The sequence below is a fragment of the Periophthalmus magnuspinnatus genome, chromosome 19, assembly GCF_009829125.3.
Source record: "Periophthalmus magnuspinnatus isolate fPerMag1 chromosome 19, fPerMag1.2.pri, whole genome shotgun sequence".
NCBI classification, from domain to species: domain Eukaryota; kingdom Metazoa; phylum Chordata; class Actinopteri; order Gobiiformes; family Gobiidae; genus Periophthalmus; species Periophthalmus magnuspinnatus.
In genome coordinates, this window is record NC_047144.1 from 7,120,435 (window position 1) to 7,138,923 (window position 18,489).

The window sequence follows — 18,489 nt, forward strand, 5'->3', positions numbered from 1 at the left end:
CAGCTAGGAACAAATTCATTCATTGCTAGTTAAATCTATTTGATAAAATAATATGCTCTTTATGAAAAATTGTTGTTTTTATTTATCTAGAGTAATAGCTGAATTGTCATACAAAACACACATAAAAAATTATTACATAAAAATTCAAGTCCGCTTAAATTATTCAGTATCTTCTCTGCCTTGGGGAGAAGATGGTATTGGGGTTGCTGTCCCGCTCTCTCTCCTTTTCACGTTCTTTCTGTGAGTTGGGAGACAACGCTTCTTCCAGCTTTTTCTCACATTTGAAGAGATCCCGCCCAGTGCGCAAAATCTGCTCTTCTATCTTTCGATGTCGCTTCATGTCTGATAACACTTTGTCCAATCTGGCTTCTCGTTTCACAGATGAGCGAGCTGATGATCCTAATAATACAAGAAAAGTATAGATATTTTTATATTAACCATTGTTATTCTTACATGACAGCAAATGGAGGATTTTAGATGACATTAACACAAAGATTTCTAATAGAGGTAGGGGTAAGGAAAAATTAATAATGATCATGTTTCACAATTTGTGAATTTTCATATTTCTAATAAAAATCCAGTAATCATTACAGAAAACCGGCTTTCCCAATATGTGGGTGTGAATAAAATTGAAAACAACTAACAGAAGTAAAAAATGTGTGTGCAACCTGGAGTTCTCCGTCTGTTCATGAAGGCATTTTTTGGGGTTGTTTTTAACTGCTCCTCATCAAAGTCAAATTCTGTTGGAGTTGGGGGCCTGAAAGAAATTGTTTTCAAATTGTTTAGTTTACAGTGAACCGATGGCTTCACAAAATTAGATACAAAATAAAATTATATACATACTTGCGTTCTCTTTCCGCCCGCTCTCTTTCCTTTGCTGCTTCATCCTCGTCGTCTCGCTCGGGTGAGGGTGTCCTTTCAGGTGTTGGCGGTCTTCTAGGAAGAGGAACAAAGTTCATCTCTAGCATTTCCCCTTTGGCAAGGAACTCATACAGTCTCTTGATTTCCGATGGAGGAGGCATCCAGTTTTTCGGATCTTCCATTTCTTCATCACTATATGCAATTTCCCATTCCTCTGTGTCCTTAGTGGCTTGTGCTGTATCTGTATTGTCCACTTGGGCATTATCCTTTAAGGTGCCATCTAGAACATCTACTTCTTCATCTGCAGGAGTAAAACCAGGTAGAATGCTTAATACATCAGAACTCAATATTAATAATTCAACTAACTAAAGAGCATAGAACATGTTATTGCAACCATTGCCTCTACTCCAGAGAATAATTGGACAGTGTGTATATTTAATTAAGTAACATCCACGTGCCATAAAATTTATTGAGAGTGTTGGTCTGTCATGTAAGCGGAGTGGATGAATGCATTGTGATACCTTTGCCTTTAGAGTGTGTAGCCTCCTCATGGACTCCTGTCATATCTGTGTCTGCATCTTCCTCTTCTTTAAATGCTTCTGATTGTTCGGTATCCTTTACGCCAAGAGCCTCAATGCCCTCTCTCACTGTCGAGTCAATAGCCTCAGCTTGCATCATTTTGGTGCAGGTGAACACTGTCAAAAACAGTAAAGCACAAGGAACAAAACATCTCAGAACTAGCTGTGCTAGAAGACAATTTTATATTAATATATAAACAGTAGGCATCTTATGGGTGCTGGCGTAATCCTCTAAGAAACGAAACTATACCGATTTATACTCCACTTTCAGGCCTTTTTATAAGAACAGGATCTTAGTAGTTTTAGCAAGCTAATGTAGGAAAATGTTTAAATAACCACCTGATCTCCGGTTTTGCTTCTGTTTTAAAATGCAAAATAAATTGATCAATTTCACGTAATATGGCAAGAAAATGCATGAGGCTCGTTAAAGATAATAAACGATATTACAAAGACATAAACAAAGCGCCATTTTGGAAAAGGGGAAGCGCTGCAGCGGCGGCGTTGCGCGCTTCTGGTGCTCAACCAGGATGCAACATGGCCCTTGATGCGTAAGTCATCTGGATACACCCACCAAGTCAAGAAAGCGAGAAGAAAACCAACGGGAGGGAGGGGGATAGATTTGTGTTTATAGATCTGTGGTCACTTTATGTTACTTCCGGAAAATGTCCAAGCCCCACATGGCAGAAAATAAATATTTATAGAAAATAGTTACATTATAATGCATCAAATGACACGTGGATATTAATTAACTAAATGTTAATTAAAATTATGATTTATAAAACCACAGTAATAGAGAAGAAATAAAGAGAAATAAAGGCTGGTCACATGGGGTTGTCCGCGGCCTCTGATTGGTTAGTTCTTGTTTCCGGTCGCTGCGCTCCTCATTTGAAAATGTTCAGTTAAAGCCACTGAACGGCTCGTCGCCATTATTAAACACGGAGTCTGCAATGTTTACATGTTAGAATTTGTTACGAACAGGCAGTCATTTCTGGAATATATCGGTAAGATCTTTGATTTCCAACTTATACAAGTTACATCTGTAGTACCAGAAAACAATGCCTGAGCTAACAGTTCACAGCTGTGGAAAACTAGCCATAGACACCAAACAACGTATCGTTAGATGTTTACGGCCTAGAGCAGAGGTGCACAAACATTTTTTTTTATCGAGGGCCACATCTTAAAACATATTCAAAGTGGAGGGCCATAGACCAGTGATCAATGCAGTGCGGTGCTTTATACACAGCTTTGACAGAGCCGCTGTGGATTAATAAGGTTTGAAACATTAATTTAAGGTCTGTATCACAATGCAATGTGATGTTTGAGGATATAGTGATAGAAATAGTTTAATTAAAAGTACTGCTTATGATCAATCGGGCCGGTTCAGCAGGAGGCCTGAGGGCCAATAAAAACTGACCTGAGGGCTGCATTTGGCCCACCGGCCATAGTTTGGACACCTCTGGCCTAGAGATTTGACTTCAATGCTCTTGTGCTGCAACATAATCGATTGCATTTCCCAAAACAGGCCTCGGATTTTAAGGAGTCGACCATGGCTCAGCGTGTGCCTATATCAGATGGAGGGGCAAAGAAGACATCCCGTGTGCGTGTAGCTGTCCGGCTGAGGCCTTATATGGCCAAACCTGATGAAAAAGATGAAGGACCTTGTGTGAGAGGTGTAGATTCACAAAACCTTGAAATCATCAACTGGAGAAACGCCACAGAAACCGTCAAATATCAGTATGTGTTTAGCGTTTGTCTGACTTGATGCAGCATCAGTAATAACTTGAGGTGTTTTTTCCCCCTTTGTTTTCTTTAGTTTTGACGTTTTTCACGGAGAAAAGACAACACAACAAGAAGTTTTCCTCTCCTCAGTGAAACCAATTCTCCCACATATACTAAATGGACAGAATGCAAGTGTTTTTGCATATGGCCCTACAGGAGCAGGTATGTTGATTTTATTTTTACATATTGATAAGTTATGCTCTTCACTACACTACACATTTGATCATGCTATTGTTTAAATGAACATTTATTTATTTTCATGTTGATATATATTTTTGGGGGAGAAATTAATTGATGCAAGAACCTTGACCCCATAGATAAAAAAAAAAATAAAAAATTACTTTCTATTGTTTAACGTTTTTCAAAAGGCAAAACTCATACCATGCTGGGCAGCTCAGAACAGCCAGGAGTGATTCCCAGGGCTGTCCGTGAGGTTTGCAAATTGGTTCAGTCAAAGAATGAGGAAGATGGATGGGACTACAGTATTGGGATGTCTTATTTGGAGATTTACAATGAAAAGGTAAAAAAAATATAACATTTTAATATGAAATATTTATTGTAGTTTTGTTCCGGTCATATCTGAGCTTGATGCATTTTATAAGGTACTGGACCTTTTATCACCAAACTCCCAAGACCTTCCAATAAGAGAAGACAAGGAGAAGAATATCCTTATTCCGGGCCTCACTCACACTACCGTCTTGTCCTTTGCTGATTTCGATAAACATTTTGTCCCTGCAACTCTTAATCGCACAACTGCATCTACAAAACTAAACCAGCGCTCCAGTCGTAGCCATGCAATCCTCCTCATTAAGGTATGTCATAAAAGTCATATTCTTTGACTGTACACTTTAGCTTGCAGAGTTGGGCTACAAACAGCATCTTAACAGGTCGTAGTCTTGTGCAGTCTTGTGGATTTGGTAGCGGGTGCTAAAATGAATACTCCTCTGCAACAATCTCATCTAACATGTGGCTTTTTGGGACTACGGTGGAGAAGAAACACTTTTCTAAATACTAATGCTATGCTGGTTCTTTTGTGTAATTTAACTACAATGAACACAATTTTAATACATCTTTTGTTGCCTCCACAACCTTTTCAAATGATCAGGTGGTGAGAACGCAGCGTGTGTCTCATCGACAACAGACTGGAAAGTTGTACTTGGTGGACTTGGCTGGGTCAGAGGACAACCGTCGTACTGGCAATCAAGGCATTCGCCTCAAGGAAAGTGGTGCTATCAACTTGTCCCTCTTCACTCTGAGCAAAGTGGTGGACTCCCTGAACTCTGGCACATCGGGCCGTGTGCCATACAGAGATAGTAAACTCACTCGGCTCTTGCAGGACTCTCTGGGAGGCTCTGCACACTCTGTCATGATCACAAATATTGCCCCTGAATACAAATACTATTTTGATACTTTCAGTGCACTGAACTTTGCAGCCAAATCCAAGCTTATTGTTAACAAGCCGTTCACCAGAGAAACTGTGACTATACCCAATGTTCAAGGTGAGTGTACAGATGAACAAATAATCAAGAATCACAATATTTTTTACATTTTGTATGGCCGGTTAAGTGCTGGGAAGCTGCGTATCTTTGAATAACTGCAGTTGAGACTCCACATAAAGATCTGTATGTAGCAAACACTATCCCAGATTTAGATAAACAATTCAAAAATATATAAAAGGAAAAAAAGAGAAATCTGGAGCCACACATGGAGAACAGAAGCGACAGTATTTTTGTCAGATGTATTTAAATAATATAAGTGAAAGTGTAATTACTGTATATTGTAGTAATCTGTTGTGGTGCATTTGTGGGGATTTACACTATAGAGCTCTCTCTAAATGGTCCAACACCAGCTCATTTTAAATTATGCATGGCTAAAATTGATAGAAATTTCAATAATCTGGTCAGTTCACAATCTCTCAGCTCGTTCTCGTGGATTCAGTCTTGTGAGAATTGTCTCGTCCCACCCTTACCAAGATTACTTGTGATGGCTACATTTTGTTCCCACTGTTTTTATCATTGCTTTTAAGCATCTGTAAGGCAAATTCACCTTGGGGAACACTCTGAAGATTAATTTTTTTTTTAAACAATTCACTCAGTAGGTGGCACTGTTGTGTAGTACTGAGGGATAAGTGCAGTTAGGTGACTGTGAGCCTTATGGATGCTTACCATTTATGAATTTTTAATGTGAGCCATGCTCTTCAGGCTATTGCTGTAATTCAGCCACTACCGCCTTTACTGTTCCCACCTTCACTCTCACTTCCAAATCAGGGAGTGCTCCAAATAATGAATGTTTAATTTCCCTTCTGTCCTCATCTCCAGTGAAGCGAACCAGAGAAGACCAGGAGGCAGGCTGTTCTGGCCCAGAGCCACAGAAGAAAAGGCAGAAAGAAGAGAAAAAAGCAGAGCCCTCTCCATCTTCTTCACATTTTCACAGGTTAAATGTCATGGTGTAATGTGTGAATTTGTCCTGCTATGAAAATTATTTTGGATGGAAGAACTGCAGTTGAGGAGCATAAGAACATTTATTTGTCCCGCAGTGGGGGAATTTTCAGTGTTGCAATGCACAGTTTAAGGAAAGCAATAGAATAGAGATAGGCACTCAAATAATTTATTTTAGTTTTATTTTTTTGTAGGATTGTCTCGTTACACATGTCTGGTTTCAGTTGTTGAATGGATAAATGTAAATGTCTTGTCATTGTCGCTTGTTAAATTGTCCCTTTTTAAAATCTAATATTCATAAAGGATACATCACTTTACCACCTTTCTTTCCCTAGTCTTGCAGCGCCATCAGTGATGGACAGACTGATTGCCTTGGAGAAGCTTATGATGAGCTGCCAAGATAAAGACAGACTCAATATGCTTAAAGATGTGGCTCAGTCTCGCAAAGAGATCCAGGTGAAATGGAACAATCAATTTACTTCTAATTGCTTGTTACATAACAAAAATCATGTACATGTACTCAAATGGAGCAAATCATTCCAAAATTCAAATAAGAATTGTTGCTATTGCTGGATATTTTGTTTTTTAAAGACATAATGTGGTTAATGGCTCAAAATAAGGATATTGACTATAAAATAAAGCCTTCATGGTATTTTCTTGCACCAAAGACTAGGTTTTAATGGACACTTGTGTATCATCCACAGGAGCTAAAGGAGAAACAAAGGGAGTTTGAGAGTAAGGCCCTCCTGTTCAGTCGACTTACTGGTGAAAACTCAGGAGTAAGTCCACAGTCCAGCTTTAAAAACAATATAGTACCTCTACAAAGGAAACCTCTAGTGGACACCAAAGCAAATAAACAAAAGGCCGTGGTGCAACCATTACAAGGTCAGTAGTATTGCTTTGTTAAATGTTACCCTATGTGCAATAAGTGAAGTGCTATAAACTTTATGTAATAAGCTTTTGAAAAACTGTAATGGTAAAGTTTTGTCATGTTGAGTAAGAGGATCTATGTCGTTTGTATCAAATGATGATTTCAGATTATTTTTTACACTCAGCATCTCAAATACATTTCCTTATTGCCATGCTGAAATGTGAATGGTCATAAATTAGGTTGGCATGTACACCATAAAAAGAATAGCTACAATAAACTAGATTAACTAAAAAAAACAACATTGTGTCTCTTGCAGTTTCCCAGCTTCAGCCTATTCAGCAGCTGGTTATTGTCAAAAAGCAGTCTGTGTGTGTCAAGAAGAAAGAGCAGAGGCTTTTGGACCAGCTTGAGGTTAGCAGTCAACTCTTGAGTGTTTTGCTATTGGTTTAACTTTTTCCCTATGCATTTTAAAGTTTGAACATAATCAAATGAAACCATAACTGCAATTTGCAAACCTAATCACTCTCACAATGTTTGCATGAAGAATCTCTACATGGAAAATTTGGCTAATCCTAAACACTGATTTGTAGATAACCATCATAATGTTGTTTCCCATGTAGCCACTGGATGGAAAAGAGAACCTAGAGAAAGACTGGGAGTCCCATTTGGACACAACAGTCTTGGAACAGTCTAGAAAGAAAATCCTACAGATTCTCAACAGTGGGTCCCTCAAGGAGCTGAAAAGTCTGCAGCAGATTGGGGACAAAAAGGCCAAGCTCATTTTGGGCTGGCGAGAGATCCATGGAGACTTCACAAAGGTATGTCTTTGTGCATTTGTATTTGCCCTAACTACATGATTTGTATGTTGTGTATAAATCATATGGATGCTGTCTTTCAGGTGGAAGACTTGGGAAAAGTTGAGGGTATGACAGAGAAGAGGTTTGCATCATTCATGAAGGTACACCTAAAAATCATTTGCTTGTATAGACCCATCAAAATACTCATATTTTAACTCATTTTCTTCTGCTTTTTCAGGCAAACATTGTGAGCGCCATGGGCAAATGAATTCTTTTTTTCTTGTTTTTAATTTTGTAATTTTATTTTAACCTTTTTTAACCTTTTTCACTAAATTGTGCTGATTATTTTTGTTGTTACCACTGTTACCTATTGATGGCGCCCTATTGCTTTTAGTAAACATGCTTTGATACACATTTATTGTCTTTAGTTGGGTTTTTTTCTGTTGCATACAAAATATTCCTGCACGAAAACTAACCCAATCATTCCAGCGCATGTTACAAAAGAGATTGTGCAGTGCCAATTTTAATAATGCATGTATTTGTTAGCGAGTCTGTTTTTAATATATTGTAGTAGAGGATTAGCGATTCACAACGGTGGATGGTGTGCAAGTGCTTCTGAGGACAGCAGGTCGAGGTGATGTGCGCCCCCTCCCCCCTTTGCCTTGTCCAGCCGCGCGCACGTCGTCTACTAGATTTCACTTTTCATTTCGCGCACCCCTCCTCTCGCATACGCGCTGCTATCAGGAGACTCCCATCCGATTTACTGCTTGGTGAACGAAGCTCTTTACAAACAACAACTCGCTTTCTTCCACCGCTAAATAAAGGGACATCCCCGGATTTCTCTGCGTCTGTGAAAACATTGCGGCTCTCCATGTTGATGTGCCGCTTTTGATCCAAGATTTACGCACCTGAGAATTGCGCCATGAAAAAGCAAAGGATGCTCCCACTGTGTTGAAAAACGGGATTAAAAGGTCAGTATTTCTTTGGTATAACAATTTTTGCTTTATAGATTTTCTGTCTGTCGATTGGTTCAAATTGGCCTATTCTGCTTATTCTGAGTTTTTCAAGGCCATGTCATGTTCAGTGGTTCAACCGTGGGCTAATTAACACGCAGCAGACCGCTCCTTTGACTTTGCGCTTCCCCTTTTGTCCATTATATCCTGTCCACGGACTATCCCTCACCATATTGTTTCGTGCACAACAACCAGCCTGCCGCCATATGCCAGTTATCCCTGTGTACACATGAAATAATGGTAGACTATGTACACACCTGCAGGGAAACACTGGCCACGTTTTTTGAAAAGAAGCACGCTCCATCTATCATGTCTTTGTGGTCTAAAACGTCTGGGGTAAATCATAGGCGATGACCCTATTGTTCATCATAGGTGTGTTTTGTTTACAATGGACCTGACTGAGTGAAAAATTACACAATCGGATAATTAAAACCTGCTAATCTATTCAATGTCTTATTCATTTTCCCACCCAGGTGCATCTAGACTCAAGTCCGGAGTAAAACTTAAGAATAAAAAAAAAAAATCATGATGTCTGTGAACATGATGCCATCCTCTGCCATTTGGCCTGGAGACGAGCAGCCGTCAATACTGGACCAGGAACCCAACTCCCTCTCCAGCCAAGCCCCTGTTTCTGTGCCATGCCCACCGGTTATAGGTGAACAGCTCGTCAATAGCACTAGTCTAGCCAACTCTCGGCCTCCCCGCAGCAAATCCAAAGGAGAGCTTGTTATAGTTATCAACGAGAAGCTCAAGAACGGTGAGTGAATGAGTTTGCCCTCATTGCGGTGGTGGGTAGTTGCACAGCAGCTGTTTAGTCTCATACCTTGTGAAAAGTCAACTTCTGGCACAAGGGGATAAGGCACCATGCATACACTTCTGTTTCTAACTGCATGTTCTTACTGCCCTCTGTGTAGGTAATGGGATCCACCCTTCAGACAGCACTTCTCCAGTCATCTCCTCTCCACCAAAGAGACAGCACTCCATCTCTTATCCCCATCAGGGCAAAACCCGCAAAGGCAGCAGAGCAGGATCTATTGGCTACACAGCTTTTTCACCCCGGCCATCCCTGTCCCGCCACTCAAGCATCGCTACCAACCCCCCTTTGGATCGGACCAAGGTTAAGGACTACCTACTGCTCTCCGTGCTGGCATGCTTTTGTCCTGTGTGGCCCATTAACATTGTGGGCTTTGTCTACTCTATCATGGTAAGCATATTGTGCACCGTGTGGATTATTTTTAGCCATGCACTATATGTAGTGCATACGCACTGAACAAAACCTGACGAATGCTCTGGTCTTCTTTAGTCTAAAAACAGCCTGGAGCAGGGAAACCTGGATGGGGCTGTGCGCCTGGGACGTGTGGCCAAGATGCTCGCCATGGTGTCTCTAGTTGGAGGGACGGTCATTATCATCGCCTGCATTGTCAACTTGGCTAGTGAGTGTCCCAAATCTGACCTTTAAAACCGCTATCCCTTTTCTCTCTAAATGTTCAATTAGTCTGCAATTTTTCCCCCTGAATATCAGGATAACATGCTGAAGTCTGGATAGCTTTGCCTGCAAATGCCCTTTGAGGCCTTGACCCAAAAACCTAATACTGTCACTGTTAGTTTTATCATAAATGACAAAAAGCAACTAATAAGTTGTAAAATCTGTTTGCACAAAATCATGCTAATTCATGTGCAGCACTTGTCCTCAGGAGCTTTGTTAGTAAAAAATCTAAACAGATACATCTCTCCTAGTGTTTGACATTCTTCTCACACAGCTGTGAGTGACTGCATGCCACAATACTGTGTTTACATTCAGTGATCTGTGTCGTCTGCTGTCCTTTTCTGTCACTACTCACTTGTGTAGAAAATGTCCTCCTGTTCCTGTACCACTTGTTTGTGTATATAATGTACCTGTGTGAAAGATGTCAAAGCTCACAAGACAAGTGTCTGTACTTTGAATGTTCTTAGTAAATAAAGGGATTTATGTAACAGAACAGTGATTATGTCAGTCACTTTAGTTAGGTTGTTGGATAATTATATATTTTTTTTATTATTTAAAATGTATTTAAATACGGTTTAATCGGTTATGTTGTTTTGAATGCACAGGCACAGCCTGTTGGGCTCATTAAGCTGGGAGTTGTCCTCATTAACTCTGACTTGAGTGTTAAATGACTTGAGCATATGGGCTCTGGGACTCAACAGTCCTTGTTTTCCTGCTTATATAACTGTCCTCTGGTGTTTATTAATACATCAATATTACACAATATATAGCTTTCACTAATGTGCTTCCTTTTCTTTTTTCATAGTAAATGTGAAAACCTGAGTTTCATTCCTCGATGAAACAGGATAAGACATCAGACCACCTGGCCCACACCTGCACTACCGTCTTACCGCCTAGTCATTACCTGGATGTGACAAATGTACACCTATTATTAAGTGCTTACTAATATTTCTGTAAACTTTATTAGTGCAGTCACTTTGCTAATGGATGAAAAACACATGCAAATACTCTACTGATGTGAGTCAGGGAGGGTTCAATCTGCTTGTAGGTGTAGGGGGTGCAACCTTTCATAATCTGGTCAAATGTTTCAGACATTTGACCAACAGGACTATAAATTTGGGGCAGAGAGGAAAGAGGGCATCTAGCTTTAGTGTCACATGCAAACTCAAAATGTCTGCCAAATCTCTTTCACTGCACCACCACCAGGATGCTCCTGCTCGCCATAAAATCCCTTCAATTACACAGGATGGCTTTGGGATTTGTGTTGCTTTGAACAGAAGAAAGTTCGTTTACAATTACACTGCTCCACTATTTTCTAAGAAAATAGCTACAGCAGTGGATGATAAAATGGAGGTCTAACAAGGACTTGTAATGAGCTCTGAAATGTAAAACCGAGGATTATGGAAAGTCATTTCAAAGAATCATAAGCTAAATACCATAGTCACTTTCCGGTCAACTCATCAAATTTCTATTTCTGAGGAAAATGGTGCTTTCCTCCTCTCCTGGATACCACTGTGAACTGCAAACCACTGTAGCAAGATATGGTCTTTGTGTATAAACACTTAATCTACATATTATACCCTATCTTTTTATATATTTGTAAGAAAACATTTTGAAACTTGAGATTTTCAATCAGTCATTTGTATGGTGATGCTCTTTCACCACTGTGTCTCAGTAAAAGATGGTGATATGGTACTTATATGGGCATCATACTATTTGGTTAACAAATGAAATGGCTTGTGTCAATTATACTGTATCTCTGTGGCTGTAGCTTTAGTCTGGTGCAATCGCAATGTAACTTTGCAATTCTTTTTTTTTTTTTTTCTCTTTTCTATTTGAGAAAGGGTTGTAATTAACAATGTACTGACAATGTGAGGATTTAATCAATTCATGATTACTTTGGAGTAGCCAGTTTTTTATAATTCTGAGGAAATTATATGGTTGCCTCTGATCTTTTTTGCAGTTTTCACTGTGATATGAAACTACTGGGACGAAATGGTTAATCAAATGCAAATTTTCAGTAAAACACACAATCACAACCTAACACTTCAAAACTGCTATTAATATGAATTTTTCTTATACTGGTACTAAACATGTTTCTCAATTGTACTTAATATTGCTAATGTTAATATTGTGGATTCTAGTAGACATGATTTAGCTTTAAGTAGACACTGTTGGTTAGCCTTGAAAGTTATTGTATTGCCATCAGGGTATTATAAGCTTTGTGATTAATGGCATGTTGTGGATTTTTTATAATTCATGTATGATGATAGTTTGATTAATTGATGAAAATGTGATTTGGCACTCGGGGAAACAATGCAGCACATTGACAATAAATACACATGCATGTAACATGTTTACTTTTTTATGTCTGATGCCTCAGCCAATGCTGGAACGACTATCTTAAGTACGGACTTTAGGCCAGGGGTACATGGGCTACAGCAGGAAAAAGTAATCCTGACACCATGTCATAATCAGCAAAAATATTACAATATGAAATATCATCAACCAGTTTATCACATTGTGGGTAGGTGTTTTAGAGATTTAGAGGTAGTGTTTATGTATCCATCCATCCATCCATCCAACCATTTTCTTCCGGATATTCGGGGCCGGGTCGCGGGGGCAGCAGTCTAAGCAGGGACTTCCAGACTTCCCTCACTCCGGACACGTCCTGCAGCTCCTCCAGTGGGGACCCCAAGGCGTTCCCAGGCCAGCCGAGAGACAGTCCCTCCAGCGTGTCCTGGGTCTTCCCCGGGGCCTCCTCCCGGTGGGACATGCCCAGAACACCTCCCTAGGGAGGCGTCCAGGAGGCATCCTGAGCAGATGCCCGAGCCACCTCAACTGGTTCCTCTCAACGTGTAGGAGCAGCGGCTCTACTCCGAGCTCCTCCCGTGTGATCGAGCTCCTCACCCTATCCCTAAGGGTGCGCCCGGCCACCCTACGAAGGAAACCCATTTCAGCCGCTTGTATCCGCGACCTTGTCCTTTCGGTCATTACCCAGAGCTCATGACCATAGGTGAGGGTAGGAACATAGATTGACCGGTAAATTGAGATCTTTGCCTTTGGGCTCAGCTCCTTCTTCACCACAACAGACCGATACAGCGACCGCATCACTGCAGACGCTGCAACGATCCGCCTGTCAATCTCACGCTCCATCCTTCCCTCACTCGTGAACAAGACCCTGAGATACTTGAACTCCTCCACTTGGGGCAGAGACTCACCACCCACCCGGAGAGAGCAAACCACCTTTTTCCGGTCGAGCACCATGGCCTCGGATTTGGAGGAGCTGATTCTCATCCCAGCCGCTTCACACTCGGCTGCAAACCGCCCCAGTGCCTGCTGCAGGTCCTGGCTCGAAGAAGCCATCAGGACAACATCATACAAACAGCAGAGATGAAATCCTGTGGTTCCCGAACCAGGACCCCTCCGGCCCCTGGCTGCGCCTAGAAATTCTGTCCATAAATATAATGAACAGAACCGGTGACAAAGGGCAGCCCTGGTGGAGTCCAACATGCACTGGCTTACTGCCGGCAATGCGAACACAGCTCCTGCTCCATACAGGGATCGGAGAGCCCTTAGCAAAGGGCCCCGGACCCCATACTCCCAGAGCACCCCCCCAAAGGACACCACGAGGGACATGGTTGAATGCCTTCTCCAGATCCACAAAACACATGTGGACTGGTTGGGCAAACTCCCAAGAACCCTCAAGGACCCGATGGAGAGTATAGAGCTGGTCCAGTGTTCCGCGACCAGGATGAAAACCACACTGCTCCTCCTGAATCCGAGGTTCGACTATCGGTCGGATTCTCCTTTCCAGTACCATGGAATAGACCTTACCGGGAAGGCTGAGGAGTGTGATTCCCCCTGTAATTGGAACACACCCTCCGGTGTCCAACTCCTGTGTCATTGCTTCTCTGTGGAGCACCAGCCCCCACCTGCGTCTGCTCTGTCCCTGCTCTCCAGCGCACTGAGCGCCCCCTGTCTGTGAGCTCAGACACTACAACATGAAAGACTAAAACATGGCTTATAGCACACTTGGTTTCTTTTAATCCATGTGAAGTATAGTGAGAAACGTGTCTGTTGCGGTACTTTGTGCTACTGAATCCACACATAGTAGTGATGCGCGGATCAGCTTTTTTTCTGGCCCGCCCCACCCGACCGGTGTTACAATCCAACCCGACTCACCAGCCCGAGGAAATGGGTTGAAATGTTGGAACCCGACATGAAACTGGCCGTCATATCTGCAAAAGCGCGCTATGTGAAGGTGCGGTTTTGTATGCATAATGTGTTCAAATCACGCTTTGTTTTACCATTTACACTCAGGTGTACTATTTAGGACCTGTTTAAAATCGCGTACTCACAGGATATAGTGCAGCATTTAGGAAAACATGGGCCTAAAGCAGCCTGATCATGCCGGAGTGAGGAGCCGACGTGACACAGTGTTTACGCGCTCGGGACGACTCCGTCCAGGTGAGGAGCTTTGTCTTGGCACCATAGGCGTGATCCGTAACGCGCAAGTGTGTGATGCCAATGTGAAGATGCTGTTGGAGATTGCTCCGCGCGCACAGAGCACATGCGCTTTTTCTCTTCTCTCGATGTTTTCATTTGGTGTCAGTTGCATAAGGAAATGCTCCAGTGCATGCTTTATGTGAGCCTTATTGTGTGGACAGTTAACAGACTTCCCCGCAATGAGTTATCCGACCCGCCCGCCCACGGGTTGACCGCGGGTGCGAGCAGGTCCCATTCGTCGACCCGCCTATCACTCATACTGATAGTGATAGGCCTGCATGGGGCCTACGTGAAGCAGAGTGAACGCGCTCTGGACGGGTGAGGAACTACAGTGAGGCAAATAAGTATTTGAACACCCTGTTATTTTGCAAGTTCTCCCACTTAGAAATAATGGAGGAGTCTGAAATTTTCATCTTAGTTGCATGTCCACTGTGAGAGACATAATCTAAAAAAAAATCTGGAAATCACATTGTATGATTTTTATAATAATTCATTTGTATGTTACTGCTGCAAATAAGTATTTGAACACTTGAGAAAATCAATGTTAATATTTGGTACAGTAGCCTTTGTTTGCAATTACAGAGGTCAAATGTTTCCTGTAGTTTTTCACCAGGTTTGCACACACTGCAGGAGGGATTTTGGCCCACTCCTCCACACAGATCTTCTCTAGCTCAGTCAGGTGTCTGGGCTGTCGCTGAGAAACACGGAGTTTCATTTCGGAGTTTCATTTCAGACCCGTCCATGATTTCTAAGTGGGAGAACTTGCAAAATCAAAGGGTGTTCAAATACTTATTTGCCTCACTGTATATGTGTCATGTAGTCTATGATCTCCGACTTGTTTTTTCTGCTGGAGCATTACTTTTATACTCGTGATGTGTTTGAACTGTAGCGATAACGTGGATGCACTGTGTGCACAGAACAACGCGCGCTTTTCTCTTCTCTCTCTGTTTTTATATTGAGTTGTGAATCCATTTTCACTTAAGGGATAGTGTTGCCTTGTTTCCGGAGCTAAACGCACGCAGATGCAAAAGACAAGCGTCTACAGCCCTAGTTTATTTAATTCAATCTTTAGGAGATGCCTATTGTGCGGACTCACCGCATTTAAGTGGATGAGCATTTTGGACACGACCCACCAACACCCGTTGTAGACTTCTTATTGAGCTATCTGACTCGTCCGCTGGTTACAACCGACCCACGCATCACTATAACAGAACTGTAATCTATAATCTTTACCTACACACGTGGACAAAATTGTTGGTACCCATCGGTTAATGAAAAAAAACAAAAAAAACTAACAATGTTCACAGCAATAACTTGAATCTGACAAATGTAATAATAAATAAAAATTCTATGAAATTTAACCAATTAAAGTCAGACACTGATTTTCAACCGTGCTTCAACAGAATTATTTTTAAAAAATATATATATATACTCATGAAACAGGCCTAGACAAAAATGATGGTACCCATAACTTAATATTTTGTTGCACAACCTTTTGAGGCAATCATTGCAATCAAACGATTCCTGTAACCATCAATGAAACTTCTGCACCTCTCAACAGGTATTTTGGCCCAACTCCTCATGAGCAAACTGCTCCAGTTGTCTCAGGTTTGTAGGGTGCCTTTTCCAGACGGCATGTTTCGGCTCCTTCCTAAGATGCTCAATAGAATTTAGATCAGGGCTTATAGAAGGCCACTTTAAAATAGTCCAATGTTTTCCTCTTAGCCATTCTTGGGTGTTTTTAGCTGTGTGTTTTGGATCATTGTCCTGTTGCAAGACCCATGACCTTTCTGACACTGGCCAGCACATTTCTCTCTAGAATCCCTTGATAGTCTTGAGATTTCATTGTACCCTGCACAGATTCAAGACACCCTGTGCCAGATGCAGCAAAGCAGCCCCAGCACATAACAGAGCCTCCTCCATATTTCACAGTAGGGACAGTGTTCTTTTCTTGATATGCTTCATTTTTCTTTCTGTGAACATAGAGCTGATGTGCCTTGACAAAAAGTTCCATTTTTGTCTCATCTGTCCATAGGACATTCCCCCATTAGCTTTATGGCTTGTCAACAAGTAGTTTGGCAAATTCCAATCTGGCTTTTTTATTATTTGTTTTAAACAATGGGGTTCTCCTCGGTCGTCTCCCAGTCCACACTAATTCCACTTTGGCTCAAACAACAACAGATGCTGCGATCTGTTCATTGGTTAAATTTCATAGAATTTTAATTTATTATTACTTTTGTCAGATTCATGTTATTCCTGTGACCATTGTGACCACCATTAACAGAAGCATACCAACAATTTTGTCCACGTGTGTATGTGCAGGAGAGCCTATAGTGGGAGCTGCACACTGGGGCAGGGCTCTCCTCCTGTTGATATGCGCAATTATCCTGCAAAATGCATGGGCTGGTTTGTTCTATAATGGGACACAGTCAATTTATATGGCATCACAGGTCTATGGACGTCCCTGCAGCTGACAGGTACAGGTGGGCCAAGCAGGCCACAGCTCGTTCGATCGCAGAGGCAAACATTTATTCCAGGCTACTGGAGAGAAAATTCCGACAGATAGTTGAACCTCGGATTCAGGAGGAGCAGTGTGGTGTTCGTCCAGGTCGGAGAACACTGGACCAGCTCTATACTCTCTATCGGGTGCTGGAGGGTTCATGGGAGTTTGCCCAACCTGTCCACATGCTTTGTGGATCTGGAGAAGGTATTCAACCGTGTCCTTTGGGGGTTGCTCCAGGAATATGGGTCTGGGGCCCTTTGCTAAGGGCTGTCTGATCCCTGTATGACCGGAGCAGGAACTGTGTTTGCATTACCGGCAGTACGTCAGATCTGTTTCCGGTGCATGTTGGACTCTGCCAGGGCTGCCCTTTGTCACCAGTTCTGTTCATTGTTTTTATGGACAGAATTTGTAGGTGCAGCCAGGGGAGGCCGGAGGATCTCATCTCTGCTGTTTGCAGATGATGTTGTCCTGATGGCTTCATTGAACCAGGACCTGCAACAGGACCTGCAGCAGGACCTGCAGCAGGCACTGTGGCGGTTTGCGGCAGTGTGAAGCAGCTGGAATGAGAATCAGCTCCTCCAAATCCGAGGCCATGGTTCTCGACTGGAAAAAGGTGGCTTGCCCTCTCCAGATGAGTGGACAGTCCTTGCACCACTAATGTCTTCACCTTCCAGGCCTTCTCCAGCTCTTTAAGCCCGTGTTATTTCTCTATTTTCTCATGTTCTTTTTCCTGATTCCGTCACTTACTACTGCAATATCCACCACAACGACTTTGCTCTGCTGTTTATCCACCACCACAATGTCTGGTTGGTTCGCCATCACCATTCTGTCTGTATCTGTAAGTCCCACAGGATTTTGGCTTGATCATTCTCCCCTACCTTTTGAGGGTGTTTCCCACCTTGACCTTGAGGTCTCCAGTCCAAACTCTGCACAGATGTTTCTGTGCACTATGCCCGCCACTTGGTTTAGTGGTGGGTATGGTTAGTTATGTATGCTTTCCCTACCAGCATCTTACACCCTGCAGATATCTGCTGGATTGGCTCAGGGGCCTCTTTGCACAGCCTACACCTTGGGTCTTGTCTGGTGTGGTAGATCTGGGCCTCTATCGCTCTGGTGCTCAAGGCCTTCTCCTGTGCTGCCAGGATGAGTGCCTCTGTGCTGTCCTTCAGTCCAGCTCTTTCAAGCCATTGGTAGGATTTCTTGATATCAGCCACTTCAGTTATGTTCCGGTGGTACATCCCGTGCAGGGGCTTGTCCTCCCATGATGGTTCCTCCAGCACCTCTTCCTTTGCACTCCAATGTCTGAGTCCCATCCATTAGCAGCTGGTTCATTTGTGCTGCCAATCGCTCATGAAGAGCAATGAGTTTCTGTAGCCAGTTGGCATGGATCATCTCAGGGCCAGTTCATACCTGAGACTCTTTCCTGCATGTCTGCCACTGTGATGGTGACTGGATTCAGTTTAGGGAGGTTACTGTGGTCTTCTCTCAAAGCCACCAGCCACTTTGCATTGGTGTTATGTGCTCCCTCCTTCTCCCATATAACTTTCCAGCACTGTTCGGTTTCCCGCCTCGGTAGGTCTGCTCTGGTGTTATTTCATGCCATTGAGCTTACACCGGTTGTGTTCCAAAGAAGGAGGAATTGGGTTGGATGGAG

The 18,489-nt window shown here is 42.4% G+C and overlaps 3 protein-coding genes across 5 annotated transcripts in view; 2 read left to right on the forward strand and 1 right to left on the reverse strand.

Moving 5' to 3' along the window:
• Positions 1-65: 65 nt before the first annotated feature.
• pagr1 (PAXIP1 associated glutamate-rich protein 1) lies at positions 66-1,939 on the reverse strand. The gene is made up of 5 exons (XM_033984248.2): positions 1,779-1,939; positions 1,383-1,556; positions 844-1,162; positions 669-757; positions 66-399 (listed from the first exon to the last, which is right to left on the reverse strand). The coding sequence occupies exons 2-5, from the start codon at positions 1,537-1,539 to the stop codon at positions 164-166; spliced, it is 801 nt and encodes a 266-aa protein (XP_033840139.1). The 5' UTR covers positions 1,540-1,556; positions 1,779-1,939; the 3' UTR covers positions 66-163.
• Positions 1,940-2,319: 380 nt separating this feature from the next.
• Positions 2,320-18,489, forward strand: part of kif22 (kinesin family member 22) — a 65,539-nt gene continuing 49,369 nt past the window's right edge. Inside the window, exons 1-13 of one of the 2 annotated variants that reach the window (XM_033984250.2) lie at positions 2,326-2,440; positions 2,962-3,173; positions 3,253-3,380; positions 3,587-3,738; positions 3,821-4,030; positions 4,324-4,717; positions 5,537-5,651; positions 5,992-6,112; positions 6,361-6,541; positions 6,844-6,938; positions 7,148-7,345; positions 7,426-7,485; positions 7,563-7,738. In XM_033984250.2, the coding sequence (XP_033840141.1) occupies positions 2,986-3,173; positions 3,253-3,380; positions 3,587-3,738; positions 3,821-4,030; positions 4,324-4,717; positions 5,537-5,651; positions 5,992-6,112; positions 6,361-6,541; positions 6,844-6,938; positions 7,148-7,345; positions 7,426-7,485; positions 7,563-7,592 (1,872 nt within the window). In that variant the 5' untranslated portion in view covers positions 2,326-2,440; positions 2,962-2,985 and the 3' untranslated portion in view covers positions 7,593-7,738. Of the gene's footprint in view, positions 2,441-2,961; positions 3,174-3,252; positions 3,381-3,586; positions 3,739-3,820; positions 4,031-4,323; positions 4,718-5,536; positions 5,652-5,991; positions 6,113-6,360; positions 6,542-6,843; positions 6,939-7,147; positions 7,346-7,425; positions 7,486-7,562; positions 7,739-18,489 lie in introns of those variants that run through there. The other variant, XM_055229620.1, reaches the window with a different exon arrangement.
• Positions 7,850-12,175, forward strand: prrt2 (proline-rich transmembrane protein 2). 2 transcript variants are annotated; one of them, XM_033985439.2, is made up of 5 exons: positions 7,850-8,295; positions 8,811-9,094; positions 9,252-9,541; positions 9,641-9,770; positions 10,629-12,175. In XM_033985439.2, the coding sequence occupies exons 2-5, from the start codon at positions 8,863-8,865 to the stop codon at positions 10,643-10,645; spliced, it is 669 nt and encodes a 222-aa protein (XP_033841330.1). In that variant the 5' UTR covers positions 7,850-8,295; positions 8,811-8,862; the 3' UTR covers positions 10,646-12,175. The 2 variants fall into 2 exon arrangements, with proteins under 2 accessions (XP_033841330.1, XP_055085597.1); XM_055229622.1 differs by lacking the exon at positions 7,850-8,295 and adding an exon at positions 8,691-8,709.